At 44.2% G+C, this 24,743-nt stretch overlaps 1 protein-coding gene across 38 annotated transcripts in view; it reads right to left on the bottom strand.

Moving 5' to 3' along the window:
• ANK3 (ankyrin 3) overlaps window positions 1-24,743 on the bottom strand; it is a 338,705-nt gene that overhangs the window by 149,431 nt on the left and 164,531 nt on the right. For 36 of the 38 annotated variants that reach the window (XM_039366374.1, XM_039366365.1, XM_039366433.1 and 33 more), the window contains one exon: window positions 3,343-3,444. In XM_039366374.1, the coding sequence (XP_039222308.1) occupies window positions 3,343-3,444 (102 nt within the window). Of the gene's footprint in view, window positions 1-3,342; window positions 3,445-8,284; window positions 8,337-10,843; window positions 11,005-24,743 lie in introns of those variants that run through there. The other 2 variants (XM_039366412.1, XM_039366425.1) reach the window with 2 other exon arrangements.

Below are 24,743 nucleotides of genomic sequence, written 5' to 3'. Positions count from 1 at the left end.
ATGGTAATAAGTGCCTGGGCATATCTCTTTCTAATTCATTATTTACTCCCTTTGCAATTCAATGTATCATCAGCCTAATAGAAAACAAAGTGCAGCTATCCTTATGTTTTACTTGAATAGCATATTGAACATGGATGGTATTCAGCAACTTCTCCATCAAAGAGGGAGTCAAGCTATTTTCCAAAGCACCTGAAGGCAGGACAAGAAGCAATGGATGGAAACTAATCAAGGAGAGAAGCAACCTAGAACTAAGGAGAAACTTCCTGACAGTGAGAACAATTAATCAGTGGAACAGCTTGCCTCCAGAAGCAGTAAATGCTCCAACACTGGAAGGTTTTAAGAAGAGACTGGACAGCCATTTGTCCGAAATGGTGTAGGGTTTCCTGCCCGAGCAGGGGGTTGGACTAGATGACCTCCAAGGTCCCTTCCAACTTTACTACTACTACTACTACTACTACTACTACTACTACTATTATTATTATTATTATTATTATTATTATTATTATTATTATTATTATTGAAGAGAGAACATTCCTATGGTGGCAGAGAATTCTGGAAGTTATACATTTTGGAGCATCACCAATGGGCACCATGCCCAGGGAGGCCACAGGGCGACCTCTACCCACCCCTGCAGACACACAAACTTACAGACAATTTCATTTCCAAATAAGAGCTTCACCTTACAGGTGCTACTGAAATGGGTCTCCCACGCCTACTTCCTCAGCTGGAAGTCCTGTCTGTTTCCTAAAACTGCACTCCACTCTAGTGGCTTCAGCCTTCCTAGCTTACGAGAGTGCCCCATGTCTAGAGTAGCAAAGGACAAAGTACTTTTCCGTATAGAAGTCTCAGCACCCAATTCACCTGTAATCAGTACAAATACACCTCTAGTATCAAAACCAAGCAATTTCTCCCGTCGAGCAAAGATGGAATCCTATGTTTGGCATTAGTGCATCTCCCATAAAATTCAGAGGAGTTGATTTCAAGTCGTAATGTACATTACATACATCAATAGGCACACATTAGGTTGCCAAGATGCTGACTTTAAAGCAAGATGGAGATAATACAGTGCAGCAGCCTAATGAGGGCAAGTTGAAGAGAAGTTCTAGAGCTCAGCTTCAAATACAATCTAGGGAAGTAAATCCTACTAGGTACTTAAAATAGTACTTAATGGTACTACATCTACATGGAAGGAAGGAAGCAGTGGGGTACTACAAGGCTCCGTCTTAGCCCCAGTACTCTTCAATATCTTCATAAATAACTTAGATGAGGGGGGAAAAGGGGAACTCATGAAATTTGCAGATGACACTAAGCTGGCAAGAATAGCCAATACTCCAGAAGACAAGTTCAGGAGCCAAAAAGATCTTGACGGACTTGAACAATGGGCCCTATCCAACAAAATGAGTTTTAATGTGGAGAAAAGCAGTACATTTTACATTTAGGCAGGAAAAATCAAAGATATAAGTACAGATTAGGTGAGACCTGGCTCAAAAACAGCAACTGTGAGAAGGGACCATGGAGTGCTAGTGGACGATCACTTAAACATGAGCCAGCAGTGCGCGGCAGTAGCCAAAAAAGCTAATACAATCCTTGGTTGTATAAACAGAGGCATAGAATCAAAATCACGCGAGGTATTAGTACCACTGTATAAATCTTTAGTAAGACCACATCTGGAATACTGCATCCAGTTTTGGTCACCACATTACAAAAAAGATGTTGAGACTTTGGAAAAAGTGTTAAGAAGAGCAACTAAGATGATTAAAAGCCTGGAGACAAAAGCAAATGAAGAACGGTTGCAGGACTTGGGTTTGGCTAGTCTAAAGAAAAGAAGAAATAGGGGAGACATGATAGCAGTATTCCAATATTTGAGGGGCTGCCACAAAGAAGAAGAGTGGGACAACTTATTTTCCAAAGTATCAGAGGGCAGGATACGAAACAATGATTGGAAACTAACCAAAGGGAGAAGCAACCTGGAATTCAAGAGAAACTTCCTAACAGTGAAGACAACTAACCACTAGAACAGCTTGCCTTCAGAAATCGTGGGCGCTCCATCACTGGAGGTTTTTAAGAAGAGACCTGTCTGAAGTGGTATAGGGCAGTGGTTCTCAACCTGTGGGTCGGGACCCCATTTGGGGTCGAACGACCATTTCACGGGGGTCGCCAAACAACGCAGTCCGCCATTTTTTCCCCCCTTTTCCTTAGCTGTGCTACTCCCTTTTATTCTATTGGCTTTGGAAAGCCAATAGAATAGACTCTCTTGAATAGAGTTTAATTCTATTGGCTTTCCAAAGCCAATAGGAATTGTCCAGGCTGTCTCTGCCCTGCTGAGCTCGCCAAAAGTCCCATTCTGCAAATGGTGCTGCACCAGTTGAGTAGTTCTCGACTTACAACCGGTTGAGTAGTCCTCGACTTACGACCGGTTGGGGGTCGCGACATTAAAAAGGTTGAGAACCACTGGTATAGGGTGTCCTGCTTGAGCAGAGATTTGGACTAGAAGAACTCCAAGGTCTCTTCCAGCTGATAGATTGAGATTCAGTGGGGAAGAGAAGAGAAGAGAAGAGAAGAGAAGAGAAGAGAAGAGAAGAGAAGAGAAGAGAAGAGAAGAGAAGAGAATCTGGAAGGGACCTTGGAGGTCTTCTAGTCCAGCCTCCTGCTCAAACCGGAGAACCCATACCGTTTCAGTCAGATGAATGTCCAATCTCCTCTTGAAAATCTCCTATGGTTTCTGGAGACAAAGCTGTTCCACTGGTTGATTGTCCTCACTGTCAGGAAGTTTCTCCTTAATTCCAGGTTGCTTCTCTCTTTGATCAGTTTCCAACCATTGTTTCTCGTCCTTCCCTCTGGTGCTTTGATAAGCAATCTGGCCCTCTCTGCCTTGTGGCAGCCCTTGAAATACTGGAACACCGCTATCATGTCCTTCCTATTTCTTCTTTTCTTTAGTTTAGATGGGGCTTAGTTTAGATGCAGGTGACTGTAGCCTTAATATATCTGAATATCACTCTTCTTTCTTACCACATATTTTCCCCAACTGTTTGAGGAGAAACCTATTTTAGTTTTTGTTCAGTAACCACAGAATTATTCATATTAGCAGTAGTAGTAGTAGTAACAACACTAATAATAATGCCCCGTGCCCATGAAATATGCTGTTTTGACTGCTTAAACAAACCCCAAGCCCTGTAAATGAGCTGGATTTCAATTCCCATAATCCCCAGCCAGCCTTGGAAGAAGAACATCTAGCTTATCCTGGAGGAGGTTGTTCTGAACTCTTGGACAGGCGCTCTCAAGACATAGACACAAATATAGGCTAGTAAAACAAAACATGTGTTGATGAAATATTTCTACAACCTGATTACAAATGTTGATGTCCACTCCATTCTTTAAGTAATCAAGAGCTTTTTCTAAGTTGCCTGCTCGGGCTGCTCGTAAGTAGCTTGCGTTGGTGTCAGACTGTAAGAGAAAGAAAAAGAAGAGAAAATAAAGAGTTTGAGAAGCAAACACGAGCTGAAATCTGAATTTTGTGATTTATATAACCGGCCATCACACCCAGATCCTACATCTGCATTTGGAATCAAAGTTGAGCATTAGCATAATGCTAATGTCAACGCTGCTAACATCGGATGTTCTTGCTTTGACAACATATGAAGAAGCAGCCATTTTCCTTCTTATGTTTTACTCTTAGAATTAAAGTTGGAATTAGGTGATACTGGGGGGGGGAGGAGGAATGTGATGGGAGTTAGTTAGACATAACAATATTGTAATAGTGTGTGAATTCAGGACTTTTGAAATAAGAGATGATAAGAAATGGCGGGTTGGAGAACAGGAGGGAAAGCCTGTGTTTCAAACTAATTGGAGAATGTGATTTATGACTGTTAATTAGAGGAGGGAATTGTGCTTTGATACTATGTGCTCAGGGGAGGGGAATACAGATTTTGGCTTCAACTATGTACGTGCCGATGCCATGCAACTTGAATAAAGATTCTTTAAGGTAAACAATGCCTCAAAGTTCTTTGAAGAGTTTCATCTGTAGGAACCGTGACACCCATTGTGTATAACCTGCTTTATGATACTCGCAATACAAAATATTAACATCCATGTAGATCTCAGCTAGATACCCCTTCAGCGAAATAGGAAAGGAATTCTGTAGCTTGTCTGAAAAAAGAGTTTAGGTAGCACCTTGCCTGGCACTGGAGGCTGAACAGGTATGATGGTAGTCATTATTCTCTGACAGAAGAAAATAAGAGGGCAGTTCCTGGTCACACAACAATTATAGTTTGGCAAGTCCGGAAACTGAATTCTCTCAACCAAACTCCCAGTCTTTCTCCTAAACTTCACCATTCGTTTTAAGGCTTCCATGTCTCAAGGAAACTAACCTCTGCTAAGGGTTTTTTAAATATTGTAGATAGTGGTTTGTTGGCTTGGTTCATTCATTTTTAGGCAAATATAGATAGTCCTCGGTTTACGACCACAATTGACCTCAAAATTTCTGTTGCTAAGTGAGACGTTAGTTAAGTGAGTGTTGCCCCAGTTTATGTCCTTTCTTGCCACAGTTGTTAAGTGAAATACTGCAGTTGTTAAATTAGTAACATGGTTGTTAAATTGTTAATCTGAACTCCCCGTTGACTTTACTTGTCAGAAAGTTGCAAAACGTGATCACACAACCCCAGGACACTGCTACCATCGTAAATATTGCCAACCATCTGAATGTTGACCTCGAGGAGGCTGTAATGGTTATACGTGTGACTTTTTTGTTGTTGTTGTAAGTCACTTTTTTCAGTGATGTTGTAACTTGGAACCACCACTAAACGAAGTGTGGTAAGTTTATTTATAAACAATTTTGACCACAGCAAGCTAAGTACATCAGAAAAGAAATGTTTGAAAACCATGATTTATGGAACCTATCCAAACCAAAGGACTGTTGCTGTTGAGGATCTCATGATCAGCCACCCAAGAATCTCTGGATCCCAAAGGAATATTTTTGACTCTCCCCATAAAACATAAAAATCTTACGTTTTTCTTATAATTAATGAAACAAATCAGTGTACGATAGCAGTATTTTTTTTGTGTGTTGATTTCAACGTTCAATATCTCTTCCATTGTCCTGGATTTACAAAAGAGTGCTTGGTTATTGTTTAGCTCTCTGGTCCATTTTTAACACTGTTGTGCAGGGAAATCTCTAGCACAATCTCATTGTTCTCAATGAGGACACATTCTGGCTCTGGTCCTAGCATGGAGCTAATTTTGATTTCCTCGTGGAACAGGAGCAGTAACTTTATTTTGGAGGAATGAACTTGCTCCTAGACAATGGGTGTCAAACTCAATTTCATTGAGGGCCGCATCAGCATTGCGGTTGCCCTCAGGGGGGCTGGGTGGGTGTGGCCAGGGTGGGTGTGGCCTACTGAGTGGGTGTGCATGGAGTGGGTGTGGCCTACTGGGTGAGCGTGGCCGGCTCTACATCGTTCGCATCAATGGTGTCTGTGGGGGGCTGGGCAGGAGTGGGACAGATCTGAGGGTCTCTGGCAGAAGGGAGTGAGACCAGGACCACTTCCAGGTGATGATGCATTTCTTCATTCCTCACGAAGGGTGACACCTCCCCAGCATGCACCCAGGGGGCGGGACCGACGCAGCAGGGGCTGATTCCTCGCTGTTTCCAGACGGCCTTGTGGAACTAAGACTGAATGCATTTCAGCATAGATGGCCACCACAAAATTGTACATTGGCTCCCGGCCAGCCTGGGCCAGGGCCAAGGTAGCGGGGGCCGTTCTCTCACTGTTTCCAGGATCGCTTCATGGGCCGCATGAAACCACTTTGTGGGCCGCATCCGGCCCCCGGGCCTTGGGTTTGACATGTCTGATTTAGAACATCTGATTCCAACGTGACTCTGAGTGATTTACATTAAAAATAAGAAACAAGAGGGACCAACTGAAAGAAAATCCTTTGCATCTTAGCCCAGCCCCTTGAACCGAAAACAGAGCCAACAATATCCAGGTTTCTAGAGACATCTGGAATGTCATCCAGATGGAATGGCACAGATCTCTGGGGGAATCTTGTTCACGAGGTAAGGGCTGTGACAGAGATGTCCAGAGTCTAAAACAATGATATTGTTTGATCGAACAATCCAGAGCACACAATCTTGCCAGACAGATTGGAAGCAATGCAGTGGGGCCACTTGGGGGTAACAAGGCATACCACCTCATTCTGGACCAAGGGGTCTTCAAGGACAGTTTAAAGTGCATCACAGCAGTCCAACTGTAAGTGGACTCAACAAAGCTGTTTCTAGCCACAGTGACGTTGAAATAACAAAACCTATTGTTGTGATGGAAGCGCTACCCCACTGTGCTTGTGTCACGACATCTCAGCCTCAACATCCACAGACTAATAAGTGGTAGGGTTGGTAACACAACTTCACAATGTGCATCTTAGGGACAAAGTTTCCTCAACCAAACATTGACTCTGCTAGTTTGGGGGCAAGTTGTAAGCTTTTTAAGTATGTCAATGCAGACTTAGGTAGGACATTAAGTCAATACAAACAACTCATTTATCAAGCAGTTACATGGATGTAATAGTGCCAAGCGGTCATCCTATGGGCAAGTTTTCCATATTATACCGGGTTCTGTGCTTTTCCATGCCACATAAGGCTGTATTGTCTGAATCTGTTCCACCTTCAAGAAGCAGAGTTCTTGAAGGTGAGTTATAGAGTTATTTGAATGGATTAAGCCTCATCTAAGGCTTGAAAGAGTGGTGATAAAGGCACCAAACTGGGAGACTGTGAATTCTAGGGATAGCTGGTCGACTTTGGGTCAATCCCTGTCTCTTCGTTTCACAAAGATAAGAGGAGAGGAGAGGAGAGGAGAGGAGAGGAGAGGAGAGGAGAGGAGAGGAGAGGAGAGGAGAGGAGAAGAGAAGAGAAGAGAAGAGAAGAGAAGAGAAGAGAACCATTATTGTCATTTTTTTTTATTGCGGGCACAACGGCACACATCAAAAATGAAACTGAATTGCTTACTCTCAAAGTGAAACACATACATGACACACACCTAAACATACTATATACAACATACGTATGGACCCACACCCCTACATATGTATAGCAAATAAATATTAAATACTGTCCATCTTGACTATATAATGGAAGGAGGAATCTTGAGAGTTCAAAGAAGGCCAGAACAAAACCCTTCCAAAAATGCTACCAAGAAACTTTCAGAGACTTGCCAGGCAATTGCCAAGATTCTAAACTGATTCGAAGGCACACCCTCACACACACACACACAACAACAACAACAACAACAAATACTTAAAACCAATAAAAGAACCCTTATAATGCCAGAAAACTCAAATCACAGTTATTTTGTATTTTGCTTAACTGGGGGAGGGCGGCTGAAGGGCTCCCAGGGCCACAAAAAGTGTGTGGGGTGTGTGTATGTGTGTGTTTGTGGCTTTAATATAGTCAATGGTCATGCACTCCATTTTTTTTTTTTTTACAGGCTAAGAAGGAGTTTCAATAGTATGCAAGGGATGAGTGGTACGGATGTTACACAAGATTCCTTCTGAATTTTCAACTTTAAATAGGCAACCTCTTTATTCACGCAGAGTAAAATAATGATTTGGGATACTTAGCAATGCTTTATGTCTGTCATCACAGTAGCTTAATTTTAGCATTCCAGAATGGTACACTGTAAGCTAACAGTGTGATTTCTTGGTATTTTAAAGAAGAGGACCAACTGCGTTCCACTTGGCACACAGGAGGAAAAAGCAGAGTTAATGAGCATAGGAATATGATTCGGATTTACAGGAAAAGATGTATTTGTAACAGCAAGCTCTGGAAATACCTTCTCTTTCTTTCACTGCTAAATGCTTTGTCATTTTTTTAGATGGTGGGAAAAAAAATCCGATAGACAGATAAATTTTGGGTTTGGGTGAATCATCACACAACGTTCTTTATCTTTTAAAACACTCCTTCCCAAACACTTCTGATCTCAATTATTAATCTCCGTGAATCTCCCAGCAATATAATTATTGATTGTAGTCTATAATTGATCTGACAACTACCCCAATCCACAGAGTATCCTGCTCATCATAAATCTCTGGTACATCTACAACAATGTGTGCTGCGCACCCTATTAAGGATTTTCTCCAGAACATCCTTCCGAAGGGCTACCAAACGGAACTCCTTAATCTATGGATTAGGTACGGCGTCCCTTCGGCACCTTTTAGCGGTCTTGAAGCTTACATAACGTAAATCTACAATGCTTATTCGCCACAACTCACTGCTAGAAGCAAAGAAGTACCGTACCCCGGTCGATTCACTCCTCGCCATAGTTCAGTTTATGTTGTCCGTGGTGTCCTCTGTGCACGCCATGTCTCCGTGCACTGGGGTAGAGAAAACGCAACGTTTGCTGAGTCGCTAGTAAAATGCCAGAGCAGCAGTATTGCTCATGAAGAGGGAGCAGGTCATTGCACTCTCAGCATCTAGGGCAGGACCATGTCAGCCTCAACCCAGCCCTTCTGTACACATTCCACTGGGGGCAGGCAGACAGGCCGGGCAGCCTGATACCCCAGCTTCAGCATGCGGAAGGCCAGAAATCCGATCCACCAGGAAATCTTTCCCAAGCAAGCTGGCCTCAAATCGGGATGTTTTTGGGTGGAAAGGCAGTAGAAGGCCTTCACTTTTCCTCCGCATGCTCGGCATTTCTATACAGCTAAGGACTCAGCAAACGCTGATAAATAAGAAACAGACTCTTAAGCCAGTACGTTAAGAGCCAATACAAGCAGTGCTAGCTAGGAGAAAGAAAGAAAGAAAGAAAGAAAGAAAGAAGGGAGGGAGGGAGGGAGGGAGGGAGGGAGGGAGGGAGGAATTCTGGTAGTATTTCACCTTAAAGACAATACCCTCCTTCCATTTCATCAGTATTCTGTTTTTAGGCAGAAAGAAAAAAAAAATAGCAAGATGCTTCAGTCTGCTTATCAGCAAAAGTCCAAGCCTTTTCTTCTTGTCAAAGTCCACTCCTTCTACTCATGGACGTGCCTCCAAGACCTCTCCTGGCCCATAGCTTCTGGGTTAGGGGTCTTAGCAAGGTGACCACTAGGTGGCAACAAAGAGACACAAAAACTTTGGAGTCCCACCAGTAGGTGGCATAAACAGCTCTGCAGAGAAATACTCTAAAACAGTGATTCTCAACCTTTCTAATGCCGCGACCCCATAATACAGTTCCTCATGTTGTGGTGACCCCCAACCACTTATACATCACCAGGTGCCAGGGGCGTGGCCAAAGAAAAAGGGGAAAAAATGGTGGACAGCCTTGTTTGGCGACCCCCATGAAATGGTCATTCGGCTCCAAATGGGGTCCCGACCCATAGGTTGAGAACCACTGCTCTAAAAGCCATTAATCCGAGGTCCCCAACTTTTGGGGCACCAGGGATCAATTACACGGAGAGACGTTTTTCCGCGGACTGGAGGGGGTGTGGTTTTGTGCGCTGCCTGCATCCCACGGATGGGGCTTTCCTTGTTTGTGCGGACTGATTGCTGGCATGCCACGGCCCAGTACTGGTCCACGGACCGGGGGTTGTTGGGGACCCCTGCCATAAATGACTAACAGGCTGCCCCTAGTGGTCTCTCCTTTAGCTTGCAAGAAAAGATTAGAAACGCATTGTAAGATACTCTTTTATCTTTAAAATGTCTGGGTTCACACAATCCCTGGGAGTCAAGCTTAACTTAACATTGCCATGACCTCTTTTTTAAACCAGTTCCTTAAGCATTTCTTTTCTTTTTTTGGATATACCAACACTGTTCCTGCAGAGCAACCCCCACCATTTCATCAGGGGAACCCCCTACCAACAATAACACATCTGCATGGAACATCTGGGAAAGAGCTGTAGAGCCATCACCACCTGCCATCCTTAGAACAGATCCACCGGGCACATGCAAGTACACATGTATGTTAAGATGCATGAATATCATAACACTAGTCGTAAAATCGGCATTTATTCTACCCGGTTATTAATACTGGATGTTTTGCTGCAATTGCCATGAAGTTGCATAAGAAAATACAGTTGCATTCATTCTGAAATATTTTTATTACCCAAAGAAATCATCATTTCTTCTATAAGCACTTTGAAAAGTCCTTATCCTCATATCAGTAGTACCAGTGGACACAAACTTCACTCAGGGTGATTGAGCCTTGACAGTCAAGCTGCTGCAAAGGGATAATACTTAATGTTCCCCTGAAATCCCAACCTTCTCACTCATTGCCAAAGTAGGTTATTATACAGTTTAGAGAGATTCACGCTCTAAGGATCGTTTGAAGAATTGGACCAAGAATCCCACTTTCACCCAAGTTGAATCCTAGAAGGTCATCCAGGACTCTCACATTTGGCAGATTCTATAACTTTAACTTCAGCAGTTCTGGCGTCTTATTAATAACAATGTGCATTCCCAGTTAAATCGGGCACAATTGTTTTATAGATTAAGTTCTTCCGAGCTCTCTCAAGAAAGGCCACACAAGAAAAATAGGATGTGCATCAGAGGTATTTTCAGCCTTCTCTTTGACACAAACATATCCTTTTACATTTCTTCCAAGCATCTTCTATGCAGTAAACAGACTGCCCCCCATTGCAACGTTTCGATGGGTGGGGAAACAGAGGAAAGAGAACTAAACCTTGACTGACTTGCTTTAGAGGTAAACCTTGGGGGGAAAAACACTCAAAAAAATGAAGCAAACAGACCTACGCCCACATTTACCTGCAAACCAGAATGAGAACCACCACAACAATAATAGCAATAACTCGTTACCGCCACACAAGTACAGAGAAATAAACCTTAAAAACCAAGGTTATGACAGCATCTGCACACGCTTACTTGGTCCACGAAGCCCTCTCCCTCTTCCACTGCCATTTTCTGTGGTCAAAATGTGAAACATGATGATCCCATTAGTTAACACTTTGCACACGGGCGGCTTATCAGCCAAAAATAGCTGCCAAACAGAAAGCAACAAAGCCAGCCAGCGTGGCCTCATAGGCTACTTCTCCAACTATTTCTAAAGAATGGGAAGGCAAGTCAGGGGGTCTGGCTAGGAGCACCAAGAGGCATCCTGGAGATGCCTCCCTGCATTGTAATGTTGAGCCCTTTCCGGGCTGTGTAAGCCTGGAATGTGGAGGACCAAAAATAGCCTCCAAATCAGCGGGTAACAAGGTCCAGCGGGCAGGGGTCACTCCTGAAATGAGCTTCCGGGATGCTGTTGACCAGCTGATCTCCAGGAAAGGATGCAGAATGTGCTACTTTTCCAGAAGCAACACAACCAAGGACTGACATTTACTCAGCCTGCGTGCTGTCAAAAAGAGGTGGGGGGGGGAGCAGGAACATTTTAAACCTGGAGAAACAACATTATGGATGAATTGGATGGACTGGAGTCTGTCTTCTCAGTTGCCTGAAGAATTAGTGGCATTGGCAGGTGTGTGTGTGTGTGTGTGTGTGTGTGTGTGTGTGTGAGAGAGAGAGAGAGAGAGAGAGAGAGAGAGAGAGAGAGAGAGAGAGAGAGAGAGAGAGAGAGAGAGAGAGAATAGAATAGAATAGAATAGAACACATTGGCCTTTGGGGTATCCAACTGCAGCAGAATTATAAAAAATGGTAGCCTGAGACTATTTCATTCAAGAATGGGAAATAAACTTGAAGGTATTTATTACTTCAAACATTAATTCTACCTCTGATTTGTCAAAACCATTTGTGACAGAGAAAGCTATGACTGAGGCTGACAGAAGACAAGGAAAACCCCAGGTTTCTGCAGATACAATAAAGACCAAGAGAGTTTAATTTTTTTTTTTTTTGCTCCCACAGTGACCACTCAATCCTAAATTGTGATGCGGAACTTTTTTTCCTAAAGTTGGAAGCTGAACGGTTTCAAAACATGCTAAGATTGTTTTATTTAGTGTCTCAACAACTAAGAAGCAAAAAATACAAACTGAACACACAATCGGCCACCAAGATAAAAACAATAAAAACAATACAACCACTTCACAGGCAGTCCAATTCCCCCAGGGGGGAAACAGCCACATCTTAGGGCCTTGAGAAGGCCCAACCGAGACAGGGCCAATTTCATCTCTGCAATGGATGGAACCCAGAACATGCCTCTCCTGCCCAATCTGATGGGATGGGAAGGCGCACTCAGAGAAAGGCAAATGATCTGGCTCCATGCCATGAAGGGGTGAGACCACCAGGACGTTAAATTCAACATGGAAGCACATGGGCAACCAGTGTAGCTGACAGTTTGTTGATTGCATCTAAAACAGCAAACTATGCTTATTCAAACAGAAGCAGAAGTAAAAGGAAGGAGGTGGAAGAGTATAAACCAACAAGACTCAACTTTTCACGATAAAACCATAGTTTGTGGGACCATGGCAATGCTTAGTAATATAAACCAAAATTTATAAAGCATAATATCATGGTTCAATCATCCTTCTAAAATCAAATAAATGCATTATCCAACTTGTGTCAGAATATCAGATGAATTTGCTAATTTAGAAGTAATTCTTCATACAGTACTAACATGTTCTTTTGTCTTTGGGGGCTAGTAAGAACATATCTTGGAAGTGGAAATATTTTTGCTGCTGTTGTTGTTAGTTGCGAAGTCGTGTCCGACCCATCGCGACCCCATGGATAACGTTCCTCCAGGCCTTCCTGTCCTCTACCATCTTCTGGAGTCCATTGAAGCTCACACCTACTGCTTCAGTGACTCCATCCAGCCATCTCATTGTCTGTCGTCCCATTCTTCTATTGCCCTCCATCTTTCTCAGCATCAGACTCTTCTCCAATGAGTCCTTCCTTCTCATTAGGTGGCCAAAGTACTTGAGTTTCCACTTCAGGATCTGGCCTTCTAAAGAGCAGTCAGGGTTGATCTCCTCTAGGACTGACCGGTTTGATCGCCTTGCAGTCCAGGGGACTCGTAGGAATCTTCTCCAGCACCATAGTTCAAAGGCCTCAATTCTTTGGCGCTCAGCCTTTCTTATGGTCCCACTTTCACAGCCATACATTGCAACTGGGAAAACCATGACCTTGGCTATACGTACTTTTGTTGGCAGGGTGATGTCTCTGCCTTTTAGTATGCTGTCTAGATTTGCCATATGTTGCCAAATACTGGTGCCCAGTTATTTTATTTTTTTTCCAATGAAATCACCTGCGCCATATGAAAGGCAGAAAGGCACCACATAGTGCTTCCCTTCCCTGCTGAAATTTAAGACAGAAGATGGATTTTCCAAGCAAATTATCCCCCAGCCTGGATAGCAAGCAAGACTGGCAAGTCTTGTGCCTCGGACTAGCCTATATACTATACACATGTCAGAATCTCCATGCACATATAAGCCACACATCCAGAGCAATTTCTCATTCCTAGTATGAAAAATCACTGATCAAGCAACTCTACTTCTTTCTTTACTTTCACTTCTTTGTTCCTATAAACTGTAACTGGAACCATTTTTCTCTGCTTTGATAACAGATGAAAGCAATGTTCCAATATTTAAGGGGCTGCCACAGAGAAGAGAGGGTCAAGCTATTTTCCAAAGCGCCAGAAGGCAAGAGAAAAAGCAATGGATGGAAACTAATCAAGGAGAGAAGCAACCTAGAACTAAGGAGGAATTTCCTGACAGTGAGAACAATGAACCAGTGGAACAGTCTGCCTTCAGAAGTGGTGGGTGCTCCATCACTGGAGGTTTTAAAGAAGAGATTGGACAACCGTTTGTCTGAAATGAATAGGGTTTCCTGCCTGAGCAGGAGGTTGGATTAGAAGACCCCCAGGGTCCTTCAAATTCTGTTGTTGTTGTTATTATTTTTTTGTAAATACTGAGATCAAAACATTTAGTAGACATTTTCAGGATATTTGAAACTGTGAGATCTCATAGTTTCTTTGCACGTGGTTTGCAGAACAAATTAAATCCGGCTTGGTTCACACAACACATTCATGCATGTATCATGGTTTACAAATTACCTCTGATACCAAGTGAAAACCAAACAAATAATGTTATAATTTAATTCAATGCATGAATCAAGAGTGCCTACTTCACAACAGGACTCTATCAGCAATAAAAGCTGGTGCTTCGTGATATTTGACAGCTGACTACGGGGATATCTGCAGGAACTTACTGCTTTTGTCAGAAAGTCAAAAGGGATGTTTCCTCTCGTATTTGTATGTGATGTCATGGCACACATACAAAAGAGGAGGTTGTGTTGCGCAACTGCGGTGATTTTTCATTATTCTGCCCCTATTGCCCTCCTCGGACATTGACTGTATTGTATACGGTGGTTTTTTTATATATATTTGGACTTGTCACAACTGTCATGAGTCAATTTTATGGGAAGCAAATAAAGGTGACAAATAATCACTCAAGGATGGAGTGAGGATGCTACGTATTGGGCGAAATAAGAGGAAAGAATTAATTTAATGGAAACCTTTGGGTTTTGTCTCTGCAGGAGACAGCAGCTGGCTGGCATTTTCAGATTTGGAAGTTCAGGTCTGGTCAGCGTTTGAATGGGAAATCCCAGAAAGAAGAAGGAGTAAATGCCTGTAAGGTTGCCAAGACAAAAGTGTGGATGTTCCAAGAAGTTGCTAGGAATCAAGCTGGACTTTCTCTTTGCCTCCACTTGCTCCAGAGCAGCTGCCCTCCATTGTAACTGATTCCCCTAATTATTTGTTTGTTAGTTGCGAAGTCGTGTCTGACCCATCGTGACCCCATGGACAACGTTCCTCCAGGCCTTCTTGTCCTCTACCATCTTCTGAAGTCCATTTAAGCTCACGCCTACTGCTTCAGTGAATCCATCCAGCCACCTCATTCTCTGTCGTCTGTCGTCTCCTTCTTCTATTGCCCACGATCTAATTATTTAAGATCCAACGTTTCAGCAGCTGTTGCTGTAGGCAAAGAAAAGCTCTTATGGAACCAGAAGGCTGGCTGAGAATCCCACAACCAGGTCCTAGGGTACTGATCTAACACCACCATTTTTCCCAAAGCCGTTCAGGAAGGAGGACAAACAAAAGTCATCCCATTATGTTCCTGGAGGAAAAGAAAGTTAAATAACATGCAAGGTGAGCCATTACAAGACACCATGCAGTGCAGCCCATTTTTCCCTGGGTTAAAGCCAGAGAGAGGAGAAACACAAGGATTCAAGTGTTGTGCACGTGAGGCCTGTAGTCAGTTTGCAGAAGCAACCTCACAACCCTTGGTGGATGTTATAAATGAAAATCTAGTTTGTCTTCCTTGAAGGTTACTGAGGCTGTAGTACACAAAATGCTCTAAACAAATCTGACATCTTCCCACCTTTTGCTTCTGCAGAAGGCAATAGGGAAGACAGTAGCAAAAAGCACTATCAAAGATGGGGCTGCCACTGGTCCTTGGACTGTCACCCATTTTGCCAGGTTTGAAGAAGCCGAGTGCAAAGTTCAACTCGGTTCCCCAGATTTGCCTCTAGGGCAGGGGTAGGCCACCTTGGTTCTTTTATGACTGGTGGACTTCAACTCCCAGAATTCCTGAGCCAGCATGGCTCAGCTTGGAAACCTCTCCCTTTCCCCTCAGCATGACTGGCTCAGGAATTCTGGGAGTTGAAGTCCACGAGTCATAAAAGAGCCAAGGTGGCCTAGTCCTGCTCTAGGTTCTACTTCTGAATGGCTTCAGAGCTCTGCAGGGTCACTGCTGTAGCTCTCCTAAAGAAAACACCTGAGCTGGCTGTGTTTACTTTATGTCATTTCATGTTACTTTAAGTTATTTAAACAGATTAAAGGCTCAAATAAAGGTCTCTCATTCCATCAGACAAAGGAGGATATCAGACGACTTCTGTAGGATCAGAACAAAGGGTCCCTATAGCAGGTAATTCATTCCCATCATGTTCCCAGTCAGGCAGGAAATGTCCTTCATAGGGGAAGGTCTATCATCCAATGCCCCACTTAAACGTGCATCCGTGGGACATCAATGTTGATTCTTCTTATGAGCAGGAAGCCCTTGCAACCAGGAATCACCCTTACAGGCTCTGGGAGTTGCAGCATTATCAGGCTGCACGAGGTTACATTTTTATCTTCGTTTTGCAGATGCTGCCTCCTATTTTGGCAAGTAATTCTTAAAAAAGAAAAATATAAAATTGTGAATTTTGACCCTCTAGAACAGAGGTCCCCCAACCTTTGGGGCACCAGGGACTGGTGCCATGGAGAAAGGATTTTGCACGGACCAGAGGGGGTGTGGCTTTGAATACTGCCTGCATCCCAAGGATGGAGCTTTGCTTCTTTGTGCGGCCCGCTTGCTGGCATGCTGTGGACCGGTGCCGGTCCACAGACTGGAGGTTGGGGACCCCTGCTCTAGAATCTGTAAAACAGAATGTGGAGCGCTGTGAGTTCTCCACCCACCTCCAATTTCCAAACAATGCCCTTTGGTATAATCAGTGTCATCATCATCATCATCATCATCATCAAGTTGGAAGGGACCTTAGAGGTCATCTAGTCCAACCCCCTGCTCAGGCAGGAAACCTTATACCATTTCAGACAAATGGCTATCCAGTCTCTTCTTAAAAACTTCCAGTGCTGGAGCATTCACCGCTTCTGGAGGCAGGTTGTTCCACTGGTTAATTGTTCTAACTGTCAGGAAGTTTCTCCTTAGTTCTAGGTTGCTTCTCTCCTTGATTAGTTTCCATCCATTGCTTCTTGTCCTGCCTTCAGGTGCTTTGGAGAATAGCTTGACTCCCTCTTCTTTGGGGCAGCCCCTGAGATATTGGAAGACTGCTATTATGTCTCCCCTCGTTCTTCTCTTCACTAAACTAGACATACGCAATTCCAGCAACAGTTCCTCATATGTTTTAGCCTCCAGTCCCCTGATCATCTTTGTTGCTCTTCTCTGTACTCTTTCTAGAGTCTCAACATCTTTTTTAAATCGCAGTGACCAAAACTGGATGCAGGATTCCAAGTGTGGCCTTACCAAGGCCTTGTAAAATGGTATCAACACTTCACGTGGTCTTGATTCTATCCCTCCGTTAATGCAGCCTAGCACTGTGTTGGCTTTTTTGGCAACTGCAGCACACGGCTGGCTCATATCTAAGTGATTGTCTACTAGGACTCTGAGATCCCTCTCACAGTTACTACTATTGGATCCTAAACTATGTTCTGATGGAAGAATCTTCCTTCCTTGCAAACTGACCGGCCCTCATACAGGGTATTTTTTACCCCTTTCCTCACTCTGAGAAAGCTGAGGTCCAGCAAAGAATTCAGAAGACCGGTCTCCAAAGAGTGCTGTGCTGAGCCCCACCCCCCACCCCCCTCTAGATCTGCCCAACAGGTTGCAAAGCACAGGTTGTCGTAAAAACCCAGCCAGAGAAATGGAGCAACATGGCTGTGAAGGAAGCAAGGGGCTACGAGCTTCACCCCCCAGGGCTACGTGGGGGTGTCCAGCACCAGCCCAGCGAAGGGGGACTTCTCTACAGATTGGAGGTATTTTTGACCTGCTGCCAAGCAGCAAATGACTTGCATTCTAGCCAAGGCCCAGATTTGTCAGCAGGATCATAAAACTGGAGGGCCTCTGCCACCACCTCCTCCTCCCCCCACCTCTGCTGCAGCTGCTGACAGCTCAGCAGAAAAACTAGCTCCAGCCTTCATTCTGGAAAGCAGCATCACCCACACATGTGAGAAAGAGAATCTCTTCCGACGGTTCCATCCAGAGCAAAAGGAGGGTGCTTAGGGATCCTTTCTAATCCCCCCCCCCGTACACCGAAGATGGTGGAATCCAGGAAGGGAGGGAGGGGGAGGGAGAAAGAGAGATCATGAATAATGGCCTGAGGAAATGGAAAGATCTGAAATTCTGCCCGTCTTCCTGCTAGGACAAATGATGATCAAACTCTGAGCTCCTGAGAAAATAAAAGCAAAGCTTTCGGAAGCAAAGCACGCTTCTGTAGAATTCATCCAAACTAAGATTAATTACGACCACTTGTCATGGAAGATGTCCATGTCCTCAAGAAACCATTCTGGGCTCCTCCCCCAGCACTGAAAGGTGACTCATCAGTCCTGGCAGAAGGAGGTGCAAGCGAGCCCCCCCCCCTCCTTTCACGGGAAAGGAATTTTGCAAAGTGCTGACTAGCCTGCTGGTTCCAGAGATGGATGATGGATCAGTGAGGTTCAATATCAGTTGAATGTGGTGTTATCCACCTAAAGGCAGATCCTTCTATTTGCATATTTAAAGCCCCCCCTACTTTTCTCCAAATCTCCCATACACACACACACACACACAGCATAGCTCAGTGATGGCGAACCTTTTAGAGACTGAGTGCCCAAACTGCAACCCAAAACCCATTTATGCATCGTTGAGTGCCGGGTGGGTGTGGCCCTTTGGGTGGGTGTGGCCCATTGGGTGGGTGTGGTCTGCAGTGGTAATGGCAGACTGGGTGGGACTAAAAAGTTCAATCAATTCCAACTTTGCAAGACCTTTTTCCCCCCCCCCGCGAGAAGTTGAAATTGACTGATTAAACCTTTTTTTTTTCACACGGCGGCAAAGGCCTAAACCGAAAAGGTGTTATAAAACTCAGCTGAAGGCCTAGGAGTGGGGCGACGGTGCGTGTGCCCACAGAGAGGGCTCTGAGTGCCGCCTCTGGCACCCATGCTGTAGGTTCACCACCACTGGCATAGCTCATTCAAATTCAGGCTTTATCAAATCTGGGTTGTCAGCTTTGACCTTTAGTGCTTCTCAGGAAATTCTGACAAATGCCACGAGAAAATGAAATGACACTTTGGTTTCAAATGGATCAGGAAAACGAAACAGCAGGTGTTGCAGTGCGTCATTTACACTTTTGCGACTTTCCTGGACAGTCAGGCCAGGGTTACAGCATGCCATAGATTTCATTACTGGGGGAAGGGGGAAAAAAACACAGATGCGTCAGAACATGAACGAAGTCATACAAAGAACAAATAAATGGAATTCTATCCAAGGAATAAAGGAAAGTCTGTCAATCCGCATTCTAAGAACGTGCATTTTGCATTTCTCTATCAACCCTTGAACACCAAACTGTTTGGTTTATAGCTGCCTCTTCTTCCCCAAGGAACTCCCTTTGAGTTCCAACTCCCATCATCCTAAAGAAGCATGGGGGAGTCCCATGTATCTGTATAAGGCACCAAGTTGGTGAAGAACAATTGAGGATGCTCACAGAATGAAACTATCTTCCCTTGGAGAATTTTAAAGGAGTTTCCCTGGATGCAACTCCTTGTGACTATCCAGTCTTTGTATCAGGACAGTGTTTCTCAACCTTGGTGTTGAAGGAAAAGTCTTCAACATGGTTCAGTCCAAGCTGGGAATAAACAACATGGCGACTGCTTTAGAGAGAAGGTTGCAGTTTATTGAAGTGGAGAGCCAGACAGGAAGATGGCTCTGGAAGAAAAGAGAGACCACATGTAGTAGGGAGTGGGTTTTATACTCTCTTGGGCTTTTGTTTGGAGTTGTTTCCTGTTCTTGTTTGAGGCTTTGTATTTCCTGTGTCATGTACTATGACCCGAATCTGAGTGTGCCCCTTTGGCATCTGTGGGTTAATCCTATTATGTCCTGTGAAGGAAGAATCTTCATCATGGTTCAGTCCAAGCCGGGAATAAACAATATGGCGACTGCTTTAGAAAGAAGGTTGCAGTTGATTGGAGAGGAGAGCCAGACAGAAAGATGGCTCTGGAAGAAAAGAGAGAGCACATGTAGAGAGCGGGTTTTTATACCCTCTGGAGCCTTTTGTTTGGAGTTGTTCCTGTGGCATGAACTTTGACCTGAGTCTGAGTGTGCCCTTTGACATCTGTGGGCTAATCCTATTATGTCCTGTCTTAGACTTTGGGTGGGGTATGTAGATTTTAGGTGTCTTTGTCTTCTTAATCTTCTAGCTTCAACTTTCCTGAATGGATTATTTACATCGGTATTTCTACAGAGCTGGTTTCTGCTTGGGGAGGCAGACTTGGGGTTATTAAGAAAAGCTGGGCATGCTTTTCTGCCTCTTTAAGATCCTTGGAGGAAATATATTTTTCTGCCCTTTTAATATTTCCTTCTCGGGGGGGGTGACTTCCCAAATTGGCAACTTGAAAATGGGTGGAGAATGAACTGAAGTCCACCCATATTCAACCTGCCAAGATTGAGAAACACTGTACTTAGAAGTCCACATGTCTGTCCGTGCGCTGATAGTCCAAATGGCAGGATTATGAATACCCTCCACAGAAGAAAGGAGAAGCTGTTCCATAAGCCACGTCACGTGCTCTTCACCCAGGATTTTAAACTGCATTCTTCCAAATAATGTCTTTAAAATTTAATCATAAACACCGTTTACTTCTAAAAGCAGGACCAGAAACCCAGGCTGGAGTCTGAACTGTTCAAGGGACAGAGCTTTATTGTGCCTGTCCCAGTTGTCAGGCAACCTGACACTTTCAGCTGTGGCTCCCACAGCTTCACTGGAGCGGTTTGTTGTGTCCTAATTTTTTTGTAGCAGGTCAGTAATCCCCAAAAGTGACTTTTTCAACCATTGTGCCTGCCACCCTTTGCTGCTGCCTGTTTAAAGCAACCCACCACCAGTGTAAGTCCAGCTTTTGTAGGGATCCACATCCTGGATTTACAGTCAGCCTTGAAAATTAGGGAATACATGACTCATTAAATCTTTGTGCATTTTGCTTTATCCCAACTTTGACGTTGTGCAGATCATCCTGTTCAACAGATTTCTATTGGGGTCACTTAGAATGTGGGAAGTCAGCTCCCCAGAGAAGGAAATATTAAAAGGGCAGAAAAATATATTTCCTCAAAAGGATTTTAAAAGCAGAAAGCGACCCTGCCCCCAAGTCTCTCTGTCCCAAGCAGAAGCCAGCTCTGTACAAATGCAGATGCAAACCATCAGGAAAGTTGGAGCTAGAAGCTTAGGAAGACAACGCCACCTAAAATCTGCATACCCCACCCAAACTCTAGGAGTCATTAGCCCCAACACCAGGGAAGCAGGATATAACCCTTGGGACATAATAGGATTAACCCACCACCATCAAGAATATCAGAAAGGCACATCCAGGTTCAGGTCAGAATACGTGACACAGGAAATACAAAGCCTCAACACAGGAACAGGAAGCAACTTCAAACAAAAGGCTTCAGAGGGTATAAAAACTACTCCCCACATGTGCTCAGCCCTTTTTCCTCTCCTCTTTCCTGCCAGAACCATCTTTCTATCTGGTTCTTCAATAAACTGCAGCCTTCTTTCTAAAGCAATCGCCATGTTGTTTATCCCTGGCTTGGATAAACCAGGACGAAGACTTTTCCTTCAACACAGTCTAGGAAACAGATATCGAAAAAAAAGGCCAGGGATGTTGGCTGAGGCGGGAATTACTCTTGGATGTTTGTGAGGAGTCTGCAAAGGAAGGAAGACAGGTCTGGAAGAAGTAAGGCAGCCCGCACTCTGGTGCCCCTGTTTCAAAAGCTGTGAAAACATTAGTAACAAGAGGCTAAATGAAGAGCAGGTGCTCAACTACCTGGGGGTGGAGGATATGTTATCCAAGAGGACCTAGTCAGTCAGTCAGGTGTTGGCTTGCATCTGCTCTTGCTGTGTGCAGCTGTGGCTTTTTGATAATGAAGGATTTGAAGGGGGGACAAGCTTCTCAGCTGCTTATTAGACACCAGCTTCATTCATTTTCTTTTTTCCATTGTTCTTCTTGGCCCATTTGCATGGACTTGGAAAGCCCTCATAGCAAAATGCATCCAAGCGCCCCATGTTCATCACACCCAGAGTCCATACCGTGAAACATTCAGGTATCTCTTATTTCAACACTTTTGTCAGTTGGAGTTACAAGGGATGGGGTTTCAGCTCATGAATGGGAACTTGATGAAAGAATTGAGGAGGAATGGGGCCACTTAAACCAACCTGGATGGGTGACCTTCAATGCTGAGAATGGTGAGCAATGTCCATGCTACATAGCCACCTAAATAAAATCCATCAGTCTAGCCCAGGTGTAGGCAACTTTGGCTCTTTTATGACTCATGGACTTCAACTCCCAGAATTCCTGAGCCAGCCATGCTGAGGGGAAAGGGAGAGGTTTCCAAGCTGAGCCATGCTGGCTCAGGAATCCTGGGAGTTGAAGTCCACGAGTCATAAAAGAGCTAAGGTTGCCTACCTTTGGATTAGGTGGAAACAACAGGTCCAAGATCCCTAAGGTGCTTCTGTGGCTAATGTGGGGGGTGTCTTTTCACTCCGCCCCAGACCTTGCTTATTAGGAAATCCCAGGCCTGTGGAGTAGATGGTGTGTATATTGGAGGGGGGGAGAGAAAACTTTTTGAGGAAAGCAAGAGAAAGTAGCTACAGTAGACTTGCCTGGAAGCAGCTATGTAGAAATACCCCAATAGGTAGGAGTAGAGATCACATTGTATTCAGACAGTGGGGGGATGATGGGGACTGTAGTCTGACCTACCTGGAGAGGATTGGTCTACACCAGGGATAGGCAACCTTGGCTCTTTTATGATGCGTGGACTTCAACTCCCAGAATTACTGAGCCAGCCATGCTGAGGGGAAAGGGAGAGGTTTCCAAGCTGAGCCATGCTGGCTCAGGAATTCTGGGATTTGAAGTCCACGCCTCATAAAAGAGCCGAGGTTGCCTACCCCTGTGGTAGGCCCATCATTGGTGAGGTCCTTGAGCTAATTCAGCTCTCTGTGCACTGTCCCTGGACTGCTTGTTTGTACAGATCCTTGATCTTCAACCACAACTCCTTGCCCACCATCTGGGGCAGGGGTAGACAACCTTGGCTCTTTTATGACTGGTGGACTTCAACTCCCAGAATTCCTGAGCCAGCATGGCTCAGCTTGGAAACCTCTCCCTTTCCCCTCAGCATGGCTGGCTCAGGAATTCTGGGAATTGAAGTCCACGGGTCACAAAAGAGCCAAGGTGGCCTACCCCTGCTCTAGCCAGAAAAGAATCCTTCTCCAGCAATGGAAAAATGGGACGTCATGACTTCCATCTTCCTCTAGGACAGTGGTTCTCAACCTTTCTAATGCCGTGACCCCATAATACAGTTCCCCCTGTTGTGGTGACCCCCAAGTGGGTGTGGCTACCAATAAGAGGGAATAGGACAGCTAGGGAAAAGGGAACAAAATGGTGGACAGCATGGTTTGGCGACCCCCATGAAATGGTCGTTCGACCCCAAATGGGGTCCCGACCCACAGGTTGAGAACCACTGCTCTAGGACAATTCAGAAGAGGTATCCTTCTTGACTGTCCCAGGAATACGCACTGCCGATGCGAGGAGTCCATTGTGTTATCTGAGCATCAGCGGAATGATCTGATGGAAAAGCTTCTGCTGATTCTTCCAGTGAATGAACCTTGGCCCACCCACTTCCTCTGCCTTCTTTAACACTCAATTAGCAATCTGGTGTTAATTAACAAAAATGGAATCCAGGACCGAGGGAGATAACTTTCTGAACCACTTGAAAATAGGGGATGCTGACAAATTCTTTACTCCCTTTGCTATTCAACCAATGCTGCTTCTTCCTAAATATCAGGAACAGAAAAACTGGTGCATAAGGAGCAAAAAAGCCACTTATCAAAACCATTATACATCTGAACTCTTGGATTCTGAAACAGTGGAAAGGCCGTTGAAAGCATCCCCTCCTAAACCTCATTCACGGAAGGAAGAAAAGAACGAAAACACGAGAACACCCATGGCTGCAGGGTAAATGCCTAGAAACCCCTTTAGCAGAGAAAGTGGGCAGAGCCTGTGCAGTTTAAAAGGTGTTCAAGATTGCGAAATCATTTAAAAATGCAAAAAATGGAGATCATGGGGTTTTAGGCAGTTGAACACCCATGGCTGCAGGGTAAATGCCTAGAAACCCCTTTAGCAGAGAAAGTGGGCAGAGCCTGTGCAGTTTAAAAGGTATTCAAGATTGCGAAATCATTTAAAAATGCAAAAAATGGAGATCATGGGGTTTTAGGCAGTTGTGGGAAATGCAAAGTTAAGTAAAAGAAGTAGAATATCAAACTCTCATGCGTCATCTGAACCGAACGATATTGCCAGAGAGTAGACCATTTTTAGAATTGTGTTTCTTTTCCACTGTGTTTACACTGCTAACTGGCTACAAATATTTATTGATTTACTTAAAGAATGCATACCCCTGCGATCTCAGCCTAGTGATTCTGAGCAGCTAAAACATGAAGAACAAAATAGCATAATATAAATAAATAAATAAATACATACATACATACATACATACATACATACATACATACATACATACATACAAATAGAAGACAACCTTAGAAAGAGTACAGAGAAGAGCAACAAAGATGATCAGGGGACTGGAGGCTAAAACATATAAGGAACGGTTGCTGGAATTGGGTATGTCTAGTTTAACAAAGAGAAGGACGAGGGGGGACATGATAGCAGTCTTCCAATATCTCAGGGGCTGCCACAAAGAAGAGGGAGTCAAGCTATTCTCCAAAGTGCCTGAAGGCAGGACAAGAAGCAATGGATGGAAACCAATCAAGGAGAGAAGCAACCTAGAACTAAGGAGAAACTTCCTGACAGTTAGAACAATTAACCAGTGGAACAACCTGCCTCCAGAAGCGGTGAATGCTCCAACACTGGAAGTTTTTAAGAAGAAACTGGACGGCCATTTGTCCGAAATGGTATAGGGTTTCCTGCCTGAGCAGGGGGTTGGACTAGATGACCTCCAAGGTCCCTTCCAAGTTTATTATTATTATTATTATTATTATTATTATTATTATTATTATTATTATTATTATTATCATCATCATCATCTAAGAA

Source organism: Crotalus tigris, unplaced genomic scaffold (assembly GCF_016545835.1).
Source record: "Crotalus tigris isolate CLP2741 ecotype Arizona unplaced genomic scaffold, ASM1654583v1 scf7180000017598.18339901613:2243638, whole genome shotgun sequence".
Lineage (NCBI taxonomy): Eukaryota > Metazoa > Chordata > Lepidosauria > Squamata > Viperidae > Crotalus > Crotalus tigris.
This window is presented reverse-complemented; position numbering and strand designations above follow the sequence as displayed.